A 19,320-nucleotide genomic window follows, 5' to 3' on the forward strand; every position below is an offset into this window, starting at 1 on the left:
GGAAGTGAGACAGACTGACAGTAAACATCCCTCTTCACCATAGTAAATACCATGATAAAATGAAAATGCCAGTGTGGACATATTGGAGTTCTACACAAAAAGTGAAGACCCTTTTTTCATTGATATTACATCTTTTGTCATGAATCCATATTTTGAGTTAAATCTCCAACTTTTATGGGGTATTTAAGACAACAGTTAAATATGGTAAGTTACCTTGTTATGTAAACTTTTGGGAGTAGAAAAATATACATACTTGAACAATCAGGAGAGCATTCAACTCAAAACTCAACTCATATTCACATAGGAAGTGCTTATGGAAACTTCACTGACAAGGAAGTATTGCTGGCATGAAAGCTCCCTGAGATGTTATTTTTTATGTGTATTCACCTCCTCTGTGAATCATGCTGTGGACCCCAGCAATTCTATCCACACCGCAAGAGGTAAAACACTGTGCTTCTTGAAAGGAAAAGCTCTTTTTCTTCCCTTACTAGTTCTGAATGACCAAATATAATTCTACCGTAATCACAGAAGTGGCAGGAGTCTGTTTAGGATAGGAATCTCAACAATGCACCACAGCCATTAATGTGGGACAACACATAATGAACAGGCTGCCAATAATTCCACCACTTGCTGACTCTTTAGATCTACTAGTAAACCTTTTTTTTCCCCTTTTATTGGATATTGATTCAAGGATAGAGCCAAGCGTCTTTAGGTGTTTTGGTGCATGGTGGTTTGTGTTCAACCTAAGATCTTTATTAACATTGTTAGAGGACATGGAGATCCTTCTGTTGTTGTCTTCTTCAGTTAGATGTGCGATCCAGCATTGTTAAAATCCAGCTCCACCAGTTTGCAGAATGTCTCCCGCTGTTCTCACCCCCCTCCCCTGCTGTGCTGTCCTAGCAAATAAAGCCTATGAGCCAAAACTATCTCTAAAAAAGGGGAAGAAATGGAAAGTCCCCAACACTGCCACGCTCCTTATGTGGCCAATTGTAGTTGACATTTGAGCATTGTTACAGTAAAATAAGTTTGTTTTGACAATACATATAATTCCATTGATAGAATCTATTTAAAAGAATGTGGTAGTTTCAGCACAGTGTGTACAGAGGTTTAATCCTGCCCAGCTCTGGCGAGTGGTCATGGTGTTCCCAAAAAGGAACAAACTGCACTGCCCCTGCGCCAACGCTTTGTCAAAGACACAAGAGTGTAAAGTGAAAAACCAATGATATTTTTGCATTTTATTCTTGATTTTTGACATGTTTCAAAAATCTAATTTCACCAGAATTGTATGACATGCCCAACTGGTGCTGGCACTCCATTGTTACTGGTTATTTTGTCCAGAGTTTAATGTGTAACCTGTCATGTTTGTTGAAGCAAAAGTACATGAAGAGTGCTCCCATTCACCAAGGCTGCAATTTTGGAATATAATTGGGTTGTGTGGGCTGGACATTTGACACTTTTACAACGAATTTAAACAAGAAAAAAAAACAAAAAAACATTTTAACATTCTACTAAAAAAAAGACTTTTGAACTAAAATAACAAAACCACGCATGATTTTAAACTTCAAAACAAACAAACAAACAAACAAAAAAATCACCACACATTTTCTGTAGCAATTTTTTATGCAGTTTCAGTAGTGCTAACAAAATAAATACAAGCTCACCCACAGATATGACGCATGTGCACTTTTCACTGTTTTATTCAAATTAGAAAGTCAACTCTTTGTAATATTTGTACAGACTTATACTGATGTGTTTGTTATGAAAGTGAAATCTATCTCTTTGCATAACATCTTTTGAGTATGTACTGACTAGAGATTGGACAATACACAGCTATATCGTTTATTGCAATAAAAGGGTTAACAATAATCATTCATCAGACACTTTATATAATTGTGATAATTGCCAACCAAGATAATCACCATTAGATCACCAGAATGTGCAGAAAAAAAGACTTCTCCATGATGCTTTCTTGTAGATCAGTGTTGTTTTCGCTTACAAAGTATTATAACAGTTATTTAAATATGCAACTTATTGTTAATATCAACGTTATAATTATTCATATACATAAAATGCTTAAACTGTCAGCAACTTGATGATGATAATTGTGATACCTAGGCCTGTCACGATAACACAGTCTCAAGTGCGATGTATTGCTGAAGTAAATATAGACAATAAACAATGTTGCAACCAAACCATAAAGCAGAATTATCCATACAGTATTCTAAATGTACAATATTGTAAAAAACATAAGCTGCAATTAATAAACAGGAGAATGCAACACATAAGTATTTAATCTGTATCCATAAAGAATCATAAAAGTTCATAATTCAACCTTCTACAGCTCAAATCTCATCGTAGAACAGAAAAATAACCAAAATGTTCCCACTAGTGCGAAGAAATAGTACCAATGATGAATATTTCCAACCAAAAATGATTGTTCCATCTGTCATATAATGAACGATAAGTCAATATAGTATTTATCATGACAGGCCTAGTGATACCAAAGTTCAATATCATCCTGTAGTACTGACAGGAGCGAAAGAGCTTTGGTGTTTTAACCCGAAGATGGGGTCAGGCGCTTATTTCTCGAGCACATTTGGTGATGGTGCATTAACGTATTTGATTGAGACAGGCTATCACTCACACCCCTCGTCTCACATCCATCACCCGCGAGTCTGTTTGATAATAATAATAATTTGGATGCCGGTAAACTGCCCCCTCCCCCCTCCCTTTGGCACATAATCGCTCCTTTTTACGGCCGTGATAAATCAAAGCACCTAACAACATATTTACTACCTCGACTAATACTTCAACTGACACCCTAGAAAACAGTGGGCTTATTTTTAGTTTGTTTAGGCCTTTTTACTAACATACAAGGCTATAATTTTTGATCGGGGGCTAAAAGTGCATTGTGCGTGGTTTACAGGCATGTTGTGGTGAGCTTGCAGATTCTAATCAGCTAAACACCCTTTTTCTTCCACCCCCACCAGAGAGTCATGGTGACAGTGAAAAATGATGGTAGAGTGGTTTCCCCATTCTGGTGCCACGCTGGAAAGAAGCATTTTCATACAGATATTAAAAAAAAAAAAGAACATAACATTGAACAAAAACATTGAGAACATAGCCCAATGAGGTTCTTGCATTAATTTATTTTAATAGATTATTTTTCTACACCAAGGTTTAGTTTGTTTTCATACCTGACAGTTTGGACTTCTCACTAGCGGTTTTACTCAGAGTGGTCATGTGATGTTGCTGTGACATGTCCCGTCAGCTGATTTAAACAGGTTTTGGCGCTGTCTTCCTACTGGTGGAGGCAGGACAACTGCAGTCCGACTTCTTCAGGACAGCATCTCAGGTGTGTGAGAGTAAAAAAGCCCCCTCGTCCTGGTTTATAGTCGTTTGGGCATGTTTCTGTAGTTCAGTTGCATCCTTAATCCAGACTGAGAACATGCAACTTTTGTTAATGGTTTGGTTGGATATTAGTGATATCAAGATTAACCGGTTATACAGGTTACAATATAATCATAATGACAAAAACATATATTTGTGAGAGTTTAATAAGTAATTTAAACATCATTTTTATTCAGTTTAATTTACTCACATGTATTGTCCAGTTTGTCCACTGATCCGAAAGTTGGCAGTTTAAATCCTGCTCTTATCGTAAACATCATTGGTTGAGTGGTCAGATGCACTGATTCACAGGTTGGCGGTGCAATTCCAGCTGTCACAGATGATTGCTGTCGTTGTGTCCTTGGGCAAGATACTTATCTCATCTCGCCTCCCAGAGTGTGTGTGTGTGAATGGAGGAGTGGTTTCTTGATGTAAAGTGCTTTGAAGGTGGAAAAGCGCTATATAGAAATGTGACTTTTTACTAAAGTGTGTTTTTTAAGTCACATTAAGATTTTTTTAAATTTTTTATTAGATTTAGCTGAAGCTGGTCAATGACAATCAGACAATGTGAATCAAAGTGAATAGTGATTTCACAGTTGTTTGGTCATCTTAATAACTAAATAATTGTAACATTGTGACGTTTCTTCTCAGAATATTTGTAAAACTCAAATTTGGTGATATCCCTAATATGAAGAAGTTAATGTTTAATGTTTTTTTTTTTGCTTGGTTTTATTTATTTTAGTTTTTTTGGGGTTTTTTTTGGCCATAGACATGTTTTAGGTGTTCCCATAGTAGAAGAGAGCAGAAGAGGCTTTATCCACTCTCAACTCCATCTCAATACAGCAAAAATAAATGAATGGCAAAAATCAATGGTTTTCTCCTTGGCTCTGGGTTATTTTGGTATTGTGCGAAAAATTCATAACTTTGGTCCAGTCAAGTTTGAGAAAGCTGGATATGAAATAGGGACCACCGCTGTTGTTTCACACAAGCGAATACAAAAGGGATTAAAAAAAAAGCAGTGTGTTTTCAAATCAAAGAAGTTGGTGAACAATGTACATTAGCACCCATGGTTCAACATGACTGACAATACAAAACAAATGAATGACTATTTTTAGTCAAATGGGATTTTAGTATTGTCTTGGATTAGTATTAAAGTCTGTAAATGCTTTACTTCTTCTCCAAAAGGTTACATCATTTGTATGAAGTGCGTTGTGTTCAGTGACCTTGGTTAATCAGAACCTCCTCCTCCTGCTAAAATGACAATGGCTACTTCAATTGCCATGGCAGTTAATCAGTATGTTCTAAGGACTTAGTTTTTTAGACACGCAAAAGATTATTTGATTATTGATAATTGTGGTTATTCTGGTTATAATTTAAATGCAATAACCTAAATAAAAATAGGCAAATTTAGAAGTCTTTTCTATTCATTTACTACAATTAAGTAAACATAAATGTCCATTTTATCTGTGTGTATATGTAATTTTAATTTCACTTCATCTTTCAGAAAGTTTGATTTTATATAGCTGATCACACACTAGAGGAATCGTTTAATAGACGATGTGAATGAACGTGTTGCTGGGTTACGGTCAGAAAACATGAAAAATTGAGAAAATTCAACACTTAATAGAAGTAAGTTAACACAAATTTGATATTGTGACATCCCATTACACATGATTTAAACAAAAATCTGAGTTTTGTCATGAACTTTCAATTAACAGACTTACAATTAGTTTCACATTCATTCATTCCCCCCTTCCGCCCCCCCTCGCTCCATCACTCTGGCCTCTTTCCGTTTCCTCGACACCACCATCACCCTGGACCTCAAGTGGGAGCCCACCATCAGCTCCTTCATCAAGAAGAGCTCAACAGAGGATGTACTTCCTGCAGCAGCTGGGGAAAGTCGAGCTGCCAGCTCAGATGATGCTGCAGTTCTTCACGTACACTCGAGCCACAGGGACAAAGACTGCAGTTCATTGTGTGCTCTGCTGAGAAGGTGATCAGCTGCAGCCTCCCATCTCTCCAGGACCTGCACATTTCCAGCACTCAGGGGCGAACAGGTCGGCTCACAGCTGACCCTTGTCATCACGGACACAGGCTATTTGAGCCACTCCCCTCAGGCAGGAGGCTACTGTCCATTCAGAGCAGAACCACACACCACAAGAACAGTTTCTTCCCCTCTGCCGCTGGACTTATGAACTCTCTATAATACTTATCACTTTAAACAACCTACATAATTAACCTACTTGAACTCAATGTTTTGCACTGTTGTTCTGCCCATACTGTCCATTTCTTATCTTATTTTATTTTCCTTGTTTTAAAGTAGACCCTTATTTTTGTTTGTATTTTTATTTCATCATAGTGTTTAATGTTGCACCATACCGCTAAAGCAAGCTCCTAGTTTGTTCACTGACAATAGCAATAAAACTGATTTAGATTCATCGGGCATTTGATAGTATCAGTACATATACACTACATTATTTTCTTGTTTGTTGCCTTGGAGTTAATGATATTAATAAATATTGATTTTTATACAGCTCCTTTTCTTTTTCTTTCTTTTTTTTTGGGCTGTTTTATGTGCTTACGTAAACTTTGATGGGATACGTTTTTTAACAGCGTGAGGAAGTGCACTGTCTACGAAGCATAAAGCATAAAGCCACTATGTTCCCTACAATACATGTGCTTTGTCATTATCTTGGTCTAAATATTGTACCTTTTACTGTAATCGTGTGTGTATGTCTTTTTCTGTTACAACTATTCTTATTTTCTCGTGATTTTGACTCTAATGAAAAAGTCCCGAGAATAATAGCTCGCCCCTGCTCTATTTATGACTCAGCCAGAGTTTATCAGTGCAGTGAATGAACCGTTTCTTTCTTCCTGGATTTTTCTTGGTCTCGGAAAAGGCAGCCCAAAGAGAATCACATTGTGCGCTTTGATTGCTTCACCCTTTGCATTTGTAACAAGCTCGACAAAAGCCGCCTCACATAAATAAATATGGATGTGCACTCAGACTCACTCGGCACACTTATGAGAGTGACAGACCAGTTTGAAGACACAATGGGGACATGAAACACCTGCTACGTCAATGTCTTTGCTTTGCCAGACCAACAGTAGTTTTATCTGCAACAAAATTCTGCTTCTTTTTATGTATTTTTTTATTTATTCACCTGATGTCAGTCGATACCAGCACAGAAAAAACATACAAATTTAACTGATATAAATGAGTTATAGAATTGGTATGGAGCTCAACAGTCCTGTCCACTCTAAAGTCTGCTCCGGTTCTGGAAGTAAACTTTCCATTAATTTTTCCCATAGAGTTCAAAGGCATCATGGAAGCTAATCAGCTACGTGGTAAGTAATATTCATAACACGGCTGTTTGAAGTCGCAAACAAAGCTCATTTAAAACACAAGATTCTGCGGTTTGTAAAGTTTCAGAAACAGATTTTAAATAAAAGTATAGGTCTTGTGGTCATTAGTCACCACATAGCTGATTATACCTGAGCGAGCTTTCAAACTTTCAGTATCTGTATTTATTTTATTTTTTTCAATCTCTATGGGAAAAATTTAATTGGCTTCCTAAACAGAGGTCACTGTTGAGCTCCATTTATCCTTCATATAACAACTTAACAGCTGATTTTGTGCTGTATGTTAAAATTGAAGTCATTATCAGATACTGGCACAGACCAAATATTGCCTGGATCGACATTCTGGAACCAATTCCCCATCAGTATCTATGCATCCCTAGTTGTTGGTTGTGGCTATCCCAGCCATATGTCCATAAAATGGGATCAACTTGAAAAGATTTCTGTTTTCTTCTATTTCATGTTTGACTGCTGGAGTTAAACACAGTTCTCAGTTGTGCGTATTTTGCTGTCATTGTGCTGTTGACCTCTTTTTATTTTTATTTGCTTTCAAAATTTCATGATTGTCTTGTTCTAATTGTGCGCACAGGAGCCTGGCAGGGGCAGAGACACAACTGTCATCTTCTGCATCTCATTTTCCCAAAAGCAAATGTAAAACAATCTGTTATTGGCATCAAAGGTGCACTCAAGTGTCATATGTGTGTGCATATCCAAAGGCCACGGCTAAATGTAACTATTTGTGAAACAGCTGAGCCCATTCTTGAGCTGTCTGTCAGCCAGCCTGCTGCCTGCTGGGGCCCCGATCCTGCCAGACTTTTGCGTTATTATCTTGATTCATATTTCTGAACCACATTCTCCCTACTGCGCACTCACAGCATGTTGTTAATTTGGTTTCTCATCACAATTTATGGTCGGTGGTGTTGTAGCATGGCGCTAACACAGGGTCGATGAAACCCCCGGGAGTGCATTTTGCAATTGGAGTAATGATGAAGGGTCGAAGTAGGCGAATCCAAAAAATACCCATAATGCATCCTTGAGGAGTTAATGGATTAAAGGCATGTCCGCTCTCCTGCACACTGACGCAGATGTTGTGGCTGCATTTTCCTCTTTGAAGTTATGAGATGAATGCTAACAATTGTGTTTTTAGATGCACTTTTACGGAGATGACTGTACTTAACATGTTACAAGTGAGTGTAAAAAGAAAGAATTTAGATTTGTTTGCAGTCAGTTTATGGGAAAAATCCACAGAAGATGCTGGGTGAAAATGCAAGAGAAAGTTGCAGTGTATGAACAGATGGATTCAAGCAACGTAATGGAGCAGAGAGATAATGAAGGGTGTGGATGATCTGTAAAAATGAATTCTGGATCACACAAAAAGTTTTTCATACTCGGTTCTAAATGTGGGAATTGACGTAATTATAATTTGGAGCCTTTTATAAACTGCCATGACTTATGAGCGCCTGCATTATAATTTCAAAGTAATAAAAAGTTTCAAGTCAAATGATAAGCACGTTCGGATAACATTATGTAGCTTTTCTAATGTTGGATGCCTGTCTCCATGGCGAGGATAATTGCTTCTGCTAGATATGTTTCTCAAGGTATTTCTGAGCACTAAAACCTGTAATTAAATCATACAAGACAGATATAGGTTTACACCATACTGCGAAATGTCTCCTTCCGTGACTTTAGATGTATTTTTGACAGTTTTACAGTGTATCTGAGCATAAGTGAGACAGATACAGTGATAATGTGAGATAAATATGATGTAGTCTTGAGACAGAAGAGAGACAGAGACACTTGGAGACAGCATTTGTTCTGTCACTGGAACATCCGAACAATCCGCCGCACAAATGCCCCTTGATTGGAAAGGCACTTCTTCTCACCGCATTAGTTATTCAGTGCCTTCAAAGCAGAGAAATATTTCAGAGACTAATCGAGCCACGTGGAGTAGGTATAAACTCGGGGTGATTGCAAAAGGGACCTATAAACACCCCGATGCCCACTTTTATCTTCATAAAACGTGGGTACCGTGAATCATTGCCAATTAAAATGACACTGACTTTAGTGGCTATACTTCTAGTGGCAAAGTCATGTAAAGCTATGGATACAAAGTCCATCAAGCACCCACAATGAAGTAATTATCAAATGTAATTACAAAACCAATTCATATCCCCGGTTGCACTATGGGACCGTCCACTCCATTGCAATGTTAATCCCATGACTCTGACAACACAGTGAGGAGGGCATTAGTATTCCTCTGGAGTAATGTCATGCATTCCCTCCCCGTACGAGTCTGATTCAGCTTTTTCCACTAAAGGGAATTAAATGTAACCTATAAAAGGATAATAAGTGCACATTAGCGGGGCGGCTGACCTTCTCGGGTAGACCTGTTCTCCTCCATATTCCTCTGTAGACCTGTTTAAATAATCAACACAAAGAAGTATTCTATTAATGCAGAATAACATGATTTTATTCACTGATAAAATGAAGATGGGTCGTACATTTACACATTTATCTACTTGTGCACTGAAATCAGGAACTGTGCTTAGTGAGGCCATGCATATTTTTTACTATGCTTTTATTTTTACTGTCTGACAATACAACACATTATAGAGTTTTACCTTATTTGTCTAGATCTGTCAGGCTGCCAGACTTTTGTGTGCCAGGGGGAAGAAAAAGGAAGTGTAGTGGTGTATCAGTGGTGCTGAGGGCGTAACACGATGAAACCTGGACAAATGCAGGGCTGACAAGCGTTCACACACAGCCTGCTCTCCTGAAGGCATAGAGACTTCACATCACATAGGAACTCTTTGTACAATGTGAGAATATCACAGACACATCCTTCGTACATAGAGAACGTAACTATAACTCACTCACCAAAACCTATCAAACCCTATCATTTTCACATTATATCAGTCCACACTGACCTTATTTAGTGTTGCCTAGCAACCTGCAACAGTTTTAGAGGGATTTCTAAATTTAACACTGTCGTAATGCTCCCAGAAACATCATAACATCAACAGTTGGATGAACGTCTCACCTTGAGTGGTGCAAATGATGAGCAGAGCCAAGACACTGTGAAAGACACAGCTGAATAACAAGCGCATAAGCATTGTATAGTCACCAGAGATTAAGGTAATGTACTATTCCGCAACATGCAGAACAGCCTACGCATATGCCACAGGATCAGATGTTTTTTTCTCTTTAATCTCATATGGTAAAAACAATATACTCTGATGAAAAGTCAATGGAATTATCCCAATTCTCATTAAAAAAACCCAAAAAAAACAGACACACAAATTGGTACCCATGTAGGTACCCATGTAGTAATTTGTAACATTGTAATTTGACAAGTGTGAATTAACTGTCATATGCAGAGTGTGGACTGAGAGCTGCTGTGGTCCACTTCACATTAAAACAAGCTCGGCTCTTGTTGTCAGAGAAGGTGAGACTTCTGAGGTTACATACTGTTAGTGCAGTACAGACAGTGGCTTGTGCACAGGGCTGAGGTCATTATCGCCTCTATCAATCTCTTCTCAATCATATGCATGCTTCTCCAAGCTCTTTAGCTATGCATTGTGTAGTATGCACATTCTGTTTGTATTCAGCAGGCCAACCATACCCCTAGTGACTTAACTTGACAGAGAAAACATCTTTTTACGATGCAATGCTATATCACATTTGAGCAGTGCATGTTGTGATTGTGCTACCCCTCCCACAGAGACAGAAAGCAAAATTATCAATAACATCACATCTCTTTGACTATGGAACAAATGCAAATAATGATTTGAATAATAACAATAAGCACGCAAACCAACCACAGTGATTTCAATCATCATATGCTACATTTTCAGTAGGGATAACGAGGTCTTCTTTTTGATACTTCCGTTGTTTCATGCTGTGACAACCTACATTTCCCCCTTTGTATGAGGCTTTCTGACTGTCGTGCTTCTGCGAGCCCCTCATCCTTCTGAGGAGAAAGTAAACCGTCTTCCTGCCAGTGTCCCATGAGCCACCGCCTGTCACGCAAACTATTGACTCTGGACTTGTGTTGTGGTCTGCCAGCCCTTCTCGGCTTTCTGAGTTGTTTTTTTTTCTCTTTTGGCGCTTTTTGGAGACAGAGAAACTGTACTTACTGACACTCACTTTCCTTGCAATTTCTGAAAAGGATAGACCTATACTTTTAAGGTGGTTGTATGGTGTGGGCCCCCTTCCTTTGTAAATTGCTTGTTTCTCTCCATTATGAAGCAATATACTGCTTTTGGTCAGGGCCAGACAGTATTGTCCAGATAATGCAGTGTGTGGTAACAGACTCAATCACTATACTTTTAAAGCTTCCTTTGGTGTGAAAAGCCAGGTTGCTTTGTGTCACCAGATACGGCCAAGGAAAAATAGTGCTGGCAAACATCTCAAATCTAACTTCCTGCAACAAAGCATTATAAATTGAAACCACATGTTGCGTTATCTTTAAAGCTTTCTTATCTTCACACGCTTTTTCAAGAAGGGACAAATCTCTTGTGGATCTTACGGCTCGTTCAACTCATCTGATTTTAATTACTGATTCATTTTATGAGTGAAATTTCTACCTTTTCTGGAAATGTGAGACTATACACCCTTACCACACAAGCAGTAATGGAACAACTGTTTGTTTAATAACTGCATGGTTCCAGGGAGGTAGGGTCAAGATGAATTAACTTTCACTTTTAAACTCTAAAACCCTTAATTAAAGCTGCGTTACTCAATTTTAAATATCTCTCTTGTTCCTCGCTCTCGCAAACCCTTTGTTAATGGGTCAGCATTTTTAACTTAGCCCCTGTCCCCGAAAAATTCACTGTTCAAATACACACTAAACGCACGGTTTGGCTCCTTACCAATCCAAACATATGGCATAATGTATCTTTTTTACATGATAATGGTGCCTAATCAAACTGCTGGAGCTCTGTTATAATTGGCCTTTGGAGGTGCAGTAATGCGCAGTGTCACAGGTTGGCTTTGCTCACTCCTGTAGGCAGTGCATCTGTTCTCCACATTCACCATCATTACCCCCTTTGCTTAATGGTAACAGAAATAATTGTTAGTTAGACACAGGACAATACTTGGCAGCGGTTTGGTCCCAGCACATTCAGACTAATGGGGTGTGGTTTGATGCAGTAGCAGTAGCCTAAGCCCATATAACCTGTGAGAGGTGATGTATAGTGTCAACAACAGTGTAAAGTGAAGGTCAGTCGGCTTGATCACCGCATCAGGGTGATTTAGTGTTGGTGGACTGGGCATTTATGTGGACAATAGCACAAATAAACAGCTCCAACTGCTTTAAGTTAGGATCTTTAATATGCTCTGGAAGGTAGTTGAAATAAACCACTGTAGATATTCATATTACATTTTAAGCACTATGTGAGTGTTAAGTAGGCCTGTAATTATTTCCACTGACTAAATAGTCCAGTTTTTATTTCTTAGTTCTTATTTTGCTTAACCTATGTTTAAGTTTCATGTTAACCCCAGGCTATAACTAGTTTTAACAGGCTTATATTAGGTCAACTTTATATCACGTTTAAACTTGTTTTTGCCATGTTTTAAGATTTTGGCTCATGCAGTTGTGCTGAGACCTCGGTCCTTGTGGAGTGTAGCCTATTTTGAAAAGCCTTTTAGAATGAGTTCACACTTATTAGTCTGGAGGCCTCTGTGCATTTCAGGAGACGCTCTGCACTGGTGCTTATGATGTCACTGGTCTGGTTCATGTTCACGTTTGAGTTCTGTCAAATGAACTGAGCTGACTGAGGGCGCAGTCCCAGCACTCTCCAGGAGGAAGTGGTGCAGCATGCAGAGTGCAGTTTATCCACGTTTGATAGAAATGAGAAGAAATTACAGTAGACTTTTATTTAATGAAATCAAGTTTGGAGAAGCGACTTTGACTTACTGACTTTGAATAGAAAGGACACTCTGTAAATTATTCAGTTCAAATTGGTGGGTAACTTCGATCTGTTCACTTCATGTAAATGCATTTTTCTAAACTTTGTCCACTCACCTGTCTAAGTTCCCTCACCTGCTGTTGTTCGCCGTGTGCTTATTTTTGTGTTTTTATGCCATTTTCAAACCATGCATTTTAGTCTCACTAACACCAGAGTTCCATGACTAACACACTAAGTGGACCAGGGTGGGCTTGTTTGGTGTATTCAAATAGCCTGCTCAGTCGGAAATTGCAAATGTGACCACACCCTTAGAGTTGTTATTTGGAACAGAACTGCTGACCATTGAGTACAGCTGTTTTTACACAGTGCCAGTTGTCACACATGTCTACCAGAACACCTCTGTCTCAAGAACCATAAACAGCTGCCAGATTTGGCCAAAAAAAATAATGAAATTAGAGCAGCTTGACGGGAGATGGAAATTAATTGCCAGTTTGTCTCACTGTTTAACATTTGGACTGCTTGCTTCCTGTCGATTTATAAGGAGGGCGTACATCTTATAAAGAAAAATGACTGTAGTGTGTGTCTGCTGTGTCTTGTTAGGGGCCATTTGTGATGCAGAGATGCCAAGTGATCCATGCCTTCTCTCTTCCTTTCATACTGCAGTGGTTGTGTGCGGCACTCACTAAACATTTTTTACCTAAAGAGTGTGAAAAGCTAATTACACTAGAGTCATTTGTGAGTGATAAACTATGCATCTTAATTAAGGTTGTGTTCCATTAGACAACATGCAAGATAGCCCTAGAATAAAACTGACTTTTTTGCATTGCGTCCACACTATTAGGGAATGTGTAAAAGCCATACAGCCTTGTAAATTGAATTAATGGTACAGTAAGGATTCTGTCTTTAAGGTCGTATAACAAGGTGCAAAGAGGTGCAGAGAAGGCTGCTCTTAAGAGTTTGTGAGCCTGATATAATGCAGTTTGTGTGTCAGCTCCCTGCTTAGGTTTTATCTCTGGGGTTTAGAAGCCCTCTGGAAAAATGAGCAACACGGATGCAATCGGGTTATTTACAGAAAGCACACCTCAATAATGCATTGGACTGCCCTATACCATCTGTCCATTATGATGAGATACCCAACAACAGTTTACATTGGGGAAAAGAACATTTTTAAATTTTTCACATACAATAATGAGATTTTTCAAGCATTATAAATGAAATATTTAATACTATTCAAATATAATTGCTTGCTTGAGAAGAGTACATAATGATTTACTGTTTTGGCTCTTACAGGTAAAGAGTAATATGCAATTAAATACAGTTTGACATTAGTAAGTGTGTGCTATCTATTAGATGTATTTTGCAATTTTACAATTAATTGGAGTACAGATTTATTTTTCTACCCAGATAATTAGTTGGTGTAGTGCAGTGGAAATCTTGCTCTGATGGGAAGTTTTTCTAGGATAAAACTGGATTGCTGAAGTTTATTGCTAGAAAATACAATTGCTTTCATTGTTATCTTCTTTTGTGCATATCTGTATTTATTATAACATTTTAATACATTTTGAAGCCTATCTTTATAATTGGAACATTCAAAACCCTTTAGTGTTCTAAGACTATTTTCTCTCTCTGTCTCTCTCTGCAGGTTTTATCCATACATGTGGAGGCACTTTAAAAGGAAAGAATGGGACTATAGAGAGCCCAGGTTTTCCCTATGGATATCCAAATGGAGCGAACTGTACCTGGGTCATTTTGGCCGAAGAGGGGAACAGAATACATATAGTTTTTCAATCTTTTGCAGTGGAAGAGGAATATGACTTTTTATCTTTGTATGACGGGCATCCGCACCCGGCCAACTTCAGAACGAGGTAAGGAAGACTTCATTCTGCTTTGAAATCTGCAGGGGCCCAAAGATGTGAGAGATCTGAGTATCACTGATCATCCAGACCAAAGTTCATCTTTAATGTCCACATGATAGAGATTGGAATGGCTTTCTGATCTTAGAATCTGGATTTTTTGTTTCATGTAATAATCTATTGCATGTTCCCAGAGAGTCGTGTGAAAAAAAAGAAATCAAAGTAGATCAGGTACAAAGGTGAGAAAAATGAAAAAAACAACTTGGTGTCGGAACAAGCTGTATGTAAATAATTATTTAAAGAGGGTATTATGCAAAATCTATTTTTTGAGCTTTCTACCGTGTTATAATGTTCCCTCATCAAAAACGTGCCTCAAGAGGTTGTAGATGTCATCCATGCATGTTTGAGTAATTTTGAGGTCTCTCCTGGGCCCTATTCACATCCTCCTTACAGTTAGCTGTAAGATTCTGTGCAGTGCCCAGCCCACAAGCACGACAATTCTCCATAAATATACAAAGCATGATACAAAACTGCACACAACAACTCGACAAACCTGATGCGATGGGTAATAATTTCATCAGCGGGATGCATGCTGATTGTGTTGTGATAGTGCTCTGAAGGTGGAGTGACTTTTCACGGGGAGCGAAGGAAGGGGGGACTCAGTGTGTCAAGAACGAAAATGAGACTAAAACATGTTAATATCTTGTTTTCAGGTAATATAGCATTTTCAAAACAATAAAAGGCAACATGGTTATTTAAATATGTTATGTTTTAGTAGTTAATTCCCCATAGAAGTAAAATACTGTTTAATAAAAAAATCTGCGTTAACTTAAGAGAATTGCTTTACTTGCTAAGATGGGTGCTAATGTGCCATACAAGTTATTTGCTGTGACTATAACAACAATCAACCTTTGTCTGTGAAAAAATGTCAAAGGATTCATTATTTTTTCCTGAATCGATATTGAATCTTGAAGGTTCATTCAACCTGGCCTCTGCTATTGTTATTTCACAGCAAGACTTCACCCACTGACTGTTTGCTTTGTTAGCAGCTTCAACCCTTTAATTTTTCATTCTTAATTCTTTTTGTTATAGACAGGAGGGCATAGATATTCAAATCAGAAAGAATAAAACTCCTTTCTAATTATTGTCTGTGTAATCCCTCAGTTGTCCTGGTATGATCCACAGCAGAAGAAAAAAATGAATTCTGTCAACTGCACAAAGGTTTCAGAGAGATAACCTAAATCAAAACGAGGGCACCCATTAGGGGCTCAAATGATTATGCAAAATATGACTCAAGTGAAGTTCACAGTTAGTGTATTTCAATAGACCTAGCCAACAAACAAAAACTGTATACAAAGAGATATGCTAGTTTCAGCTCCTCAGATAAATATAAAGCAGTGTCCACCAGCAACTGATAATGACACATCTTTACTCTAAAACCTTTGGATTGATATTTTTCTTAGTAATTATTGTATAAACTAGAGTGTACATGTATTTTCTAAGACTAAAAACCCAGCTCCCCAAAAGACACGGGCAGCCTCCAGCATTCTGTAGCCTTTCTTTCCAGATGAGTGTTCTGCATTGGCCTCGACGATGTATGGGTCAGCTATTCAAATGCTTCACTGATGGAGAATGGAGAAAGAGCACAAAACAAGAAAACAAACATTACATTTCTCCCTGATTCTTTTTGCACACTCTAAGGTATTGGCTGTGTTTGTACAAAGGGACATATCCAACCGCAACTGAAACACTCTCTTCATTGTTAGCCATATTTCTTTCCTGCACAACTGAATTATTAGGACATTGTGGGCATGATTCGGACAGTAAATTCTCTCAACAGAGCAGCGCACACTTCGGTAATTGAATTTTGAGCAGAAATTTATAATCTTGTTGAGATGACAGTCCATAATTTTGAGCTGGAGAAGCTTATTGTCCTGGACCAAATTGTAAGATTGTAATTAGTGGATAGGCCTGAATATTGGATGCTATGAATCCTGAAGTAGGAGAGAAGAAGTATTGCAGGATTAAGTATTTAGTATATATTCTTTAAAGACCTGTTTTGTTTTGTTTTTAAATATCTCTGTAAAACAAAACAGAATTATAGATTTGACATACCATTCGTTACTTATTAGTTTGCTTAGTTATTTCCAAAATCCAACAAGGCTGGTGTTTGTTTTTTGTTTTGTCTTCTTGATGAATTGTTTTGGCTGTTAAAGTGTAAGTGTAAATTGTGCCATTGATTCAGTGTTGCATTGGTCTCATGTTGTTTTATTGTTATTTTAAACTATTTTGCTGTGGATCAATAATGATGATGATAATAATAATAATAAAGTAATACATATCAATCTATTCCATATGCTCATAATAGGTCTTGGCCAATGGTTATTCCAATGCAGCAACACTGTGCCACGTTCCTCTAAGTACCTGTCCCACATATGAAGCTCAGCCAATTCTGAAAATAATTTATATTCAGTATTTAGTCTCAGCTAATTGCTACATTGGTACATAATTGCTACATAAAACTAAAACAGCTTAGCGTGTCATTTATAAATCTCACATTAACCACTTTCAGTCAATTCATTGCCACTCGCCAAAAACCTCTTGATTTTTCATAATTCCCCAATCTTTGTCGGGTAATGCTAGTTCATCCACCGAAATGCTATGGCAGACTACAAACATGGTTCACAGTGCACTCCACTGCGCCTCTGCTTTTACCCTTCTCTTTCCTGTTGCTCCTCTCCTCTTCTAATCCTTCCCTCCTGTCGTAACCAGCAAGACGGAGGGACCAAAACTGCGCGACTCACGAAAGTTTTAACAGTGTCTTAGAAATAGAAATCAAAGTTCATAGATCCACAAGGCCGGGGAACGATGTTGCTGCACAGAGTAGTTCAAAAGACAAACATAGTTCAGGAATCCAGAGGTGCTGGGGAGCGTGGGTGCGGGTCCGTGAGCGGGGAGATACACAAGTGCAGGACGAGGATAACACAAGACCATACCGGGGTAGAAGTGCAGGTGCAGGGGGTCCGGAGCTGGTTCTTGGGCGGAGGTCTGGGGAAGAGTCAAAATTCCAATGAGACAAGAAGCTTACAAAAATATCAAGGTACTAAGCCAGGCAGCAATATTCACGTGAAACATGTAGACATTCCAGCGCCGAGTGTCTGGTCCTCACTCCTCTTATCCACAGCAGGTGGTGTTGATTGCGTAGATGGGCTGCAGGTGCAGGAGGAGCAGGACTCCACCCAGCTCCGGAGACAGGCAGGTGAGGGAGGGGGGAACACAGCACGGGAGGACAGCAAACAGGGATCACGACACCTCCCTCTCTTGTCCTCCCCTCTTCACCCCCGTTTCTCCCTTGTTCCTCCTCCCCTCTTCCTCCTGTCCTCCCAAGCTCATCCTCGCCTGCTCCTGTTCCTTCAGTCCTCCTCTCCTGGTCATCCTTCTTTCCTCCTCCCCACCTCCTCCCCTGCACCTTCTCTTCTGCTCCTCTTCTCCTCAGCTGCTCCTTCTCCCTCTTTTCCTCCTCTCCTTCTCCCCTTTACTCCTCTCCTCCTCCTATGCTCCTGCTCTCTTTCTTCTCCATATTCATTTCCTGCTCCTCCCCTGTCCCTTCTCTGAGGTCAAAGGTTAATAAGATGTGGATCTACCAGATACAGCGGTGATAGCGGAGCACATGCTTTAACTGAATCACTGTTAATTGTGAATAACCTCAGCTACATTTTGTTGCATATTGGACCAAGGTCAGACTCGTAAAGATCTGTCCTCATACTTGATGACTTTTAATCACTTTGCTCTGCCCATATTATGGTTATTACTCTCACTGCTCACGTTGCCAAATAATCCTTAAAATATGTTGTGATTAAGGCAGGAAGTATTTTTTTGACATTGTTGTGCCTTTGCTCATCTATAGAGCACATGCAGAGTAAATCTTTGGCAGCTGCATAATTACAATAGTCAGTGAATGACTGATAAATCAGAAGCGGAGCTCATGTCAATGTTGTGTAAACAAAAGGTATTTTATTGCCCGCGATTTGGATTTAATGCCTGCATAATGGCACTGCAACAACGAATAATGTCATCATATGTGATTACAGATGTTGTTGGTTTTGCGCTTGTAAGAAATTATGGACTGTAAAATTTTACTAACAAATGAACCTTTTGAAACCCTCACTCCTTGTCTTGAAGGCATTCAGCCAGTGCTATTGTAAGGCAATGAGCGGCAATGTTTCAAACTACTTCTGAAAGCAGCACTACTCGTGCTAATCAACAGTAGATGCATTGTGTATTTCACCAGGCATGAGCTTGGTCCGTTAGTCTAGCAAGCTAATTGGAACAGTTAGTCTGACATTTTTATGAGTTTATTATGTTTGGTGGGGCCAGGACAGAGAAATACATAGTGGACAAGGTTGGCAACATTATTTGCCATGTCACATTATTGCACCATGTTAATTGTTTGTTGTTGTTTCACAGCTGCATATTTTCAGTAATTTTTCTTCTACTGCTACTACTACTACTCATGCACTTAAGCTCATACCTCAGTTGGATTGACACTGACATCACTGACACTTGTCAAGGGTGTGGCCAAGCATCCCATACAATGCAGCACCTCTTCACCTTCACTGCAAAGCCAGCGCCACCAGGTCTCCATGTGGAATCTCTATGGACAGACCCCATAAATGCAGCGGAATTCCTCGGACTAACTTAGAAGACGATGGCAAAAGATAGCTCAGGTTACAACAATAAATAACTTCGTGCTTATTGCTACAGCTCTCAGGACTAGTTGACCTCACTTTTCACACCAAAGTAAGAAA

General features: G+C 38.9%; 1 protein-coding gene across 1 annotated transcript in view; it reads left to right on the top strand.

The window, feature by feature from the left end:
- The window catches only part of LOC117383696 (CUB and sushi domain-containing protein 3-like), a 185,091-nt gene that overhangs the window by 15,553 nt on the left and 150,218 nt on the right, over positions 1 to 19,320 (top strand). Inside the window, 1 exon segment of the mRNA XM_055228152.1 lies at positions 14,302 to 14,524. Coding sequence (XP_055084127.1) covers positions 14,302 to 14,524 — 223 coding nt within the window.

This window comes from Periophthalmus magnuspinnatus, chromosome 16, assembly GCF_009829125.3.
Source record: "Periophthalmus magnuspinnatus isolate fPerMag1 chromosome 16, fPerMag1.2.pri, whole genome shotgun sequence".
Taxonomy (NCBI): domain Eukaryota; kingdom Metazoa; phylum Chordata; class Actinopteri; order Gobiiformes; family Gobiidae; genus Periophthalmus; species Periophthalmus magnuspinnatus.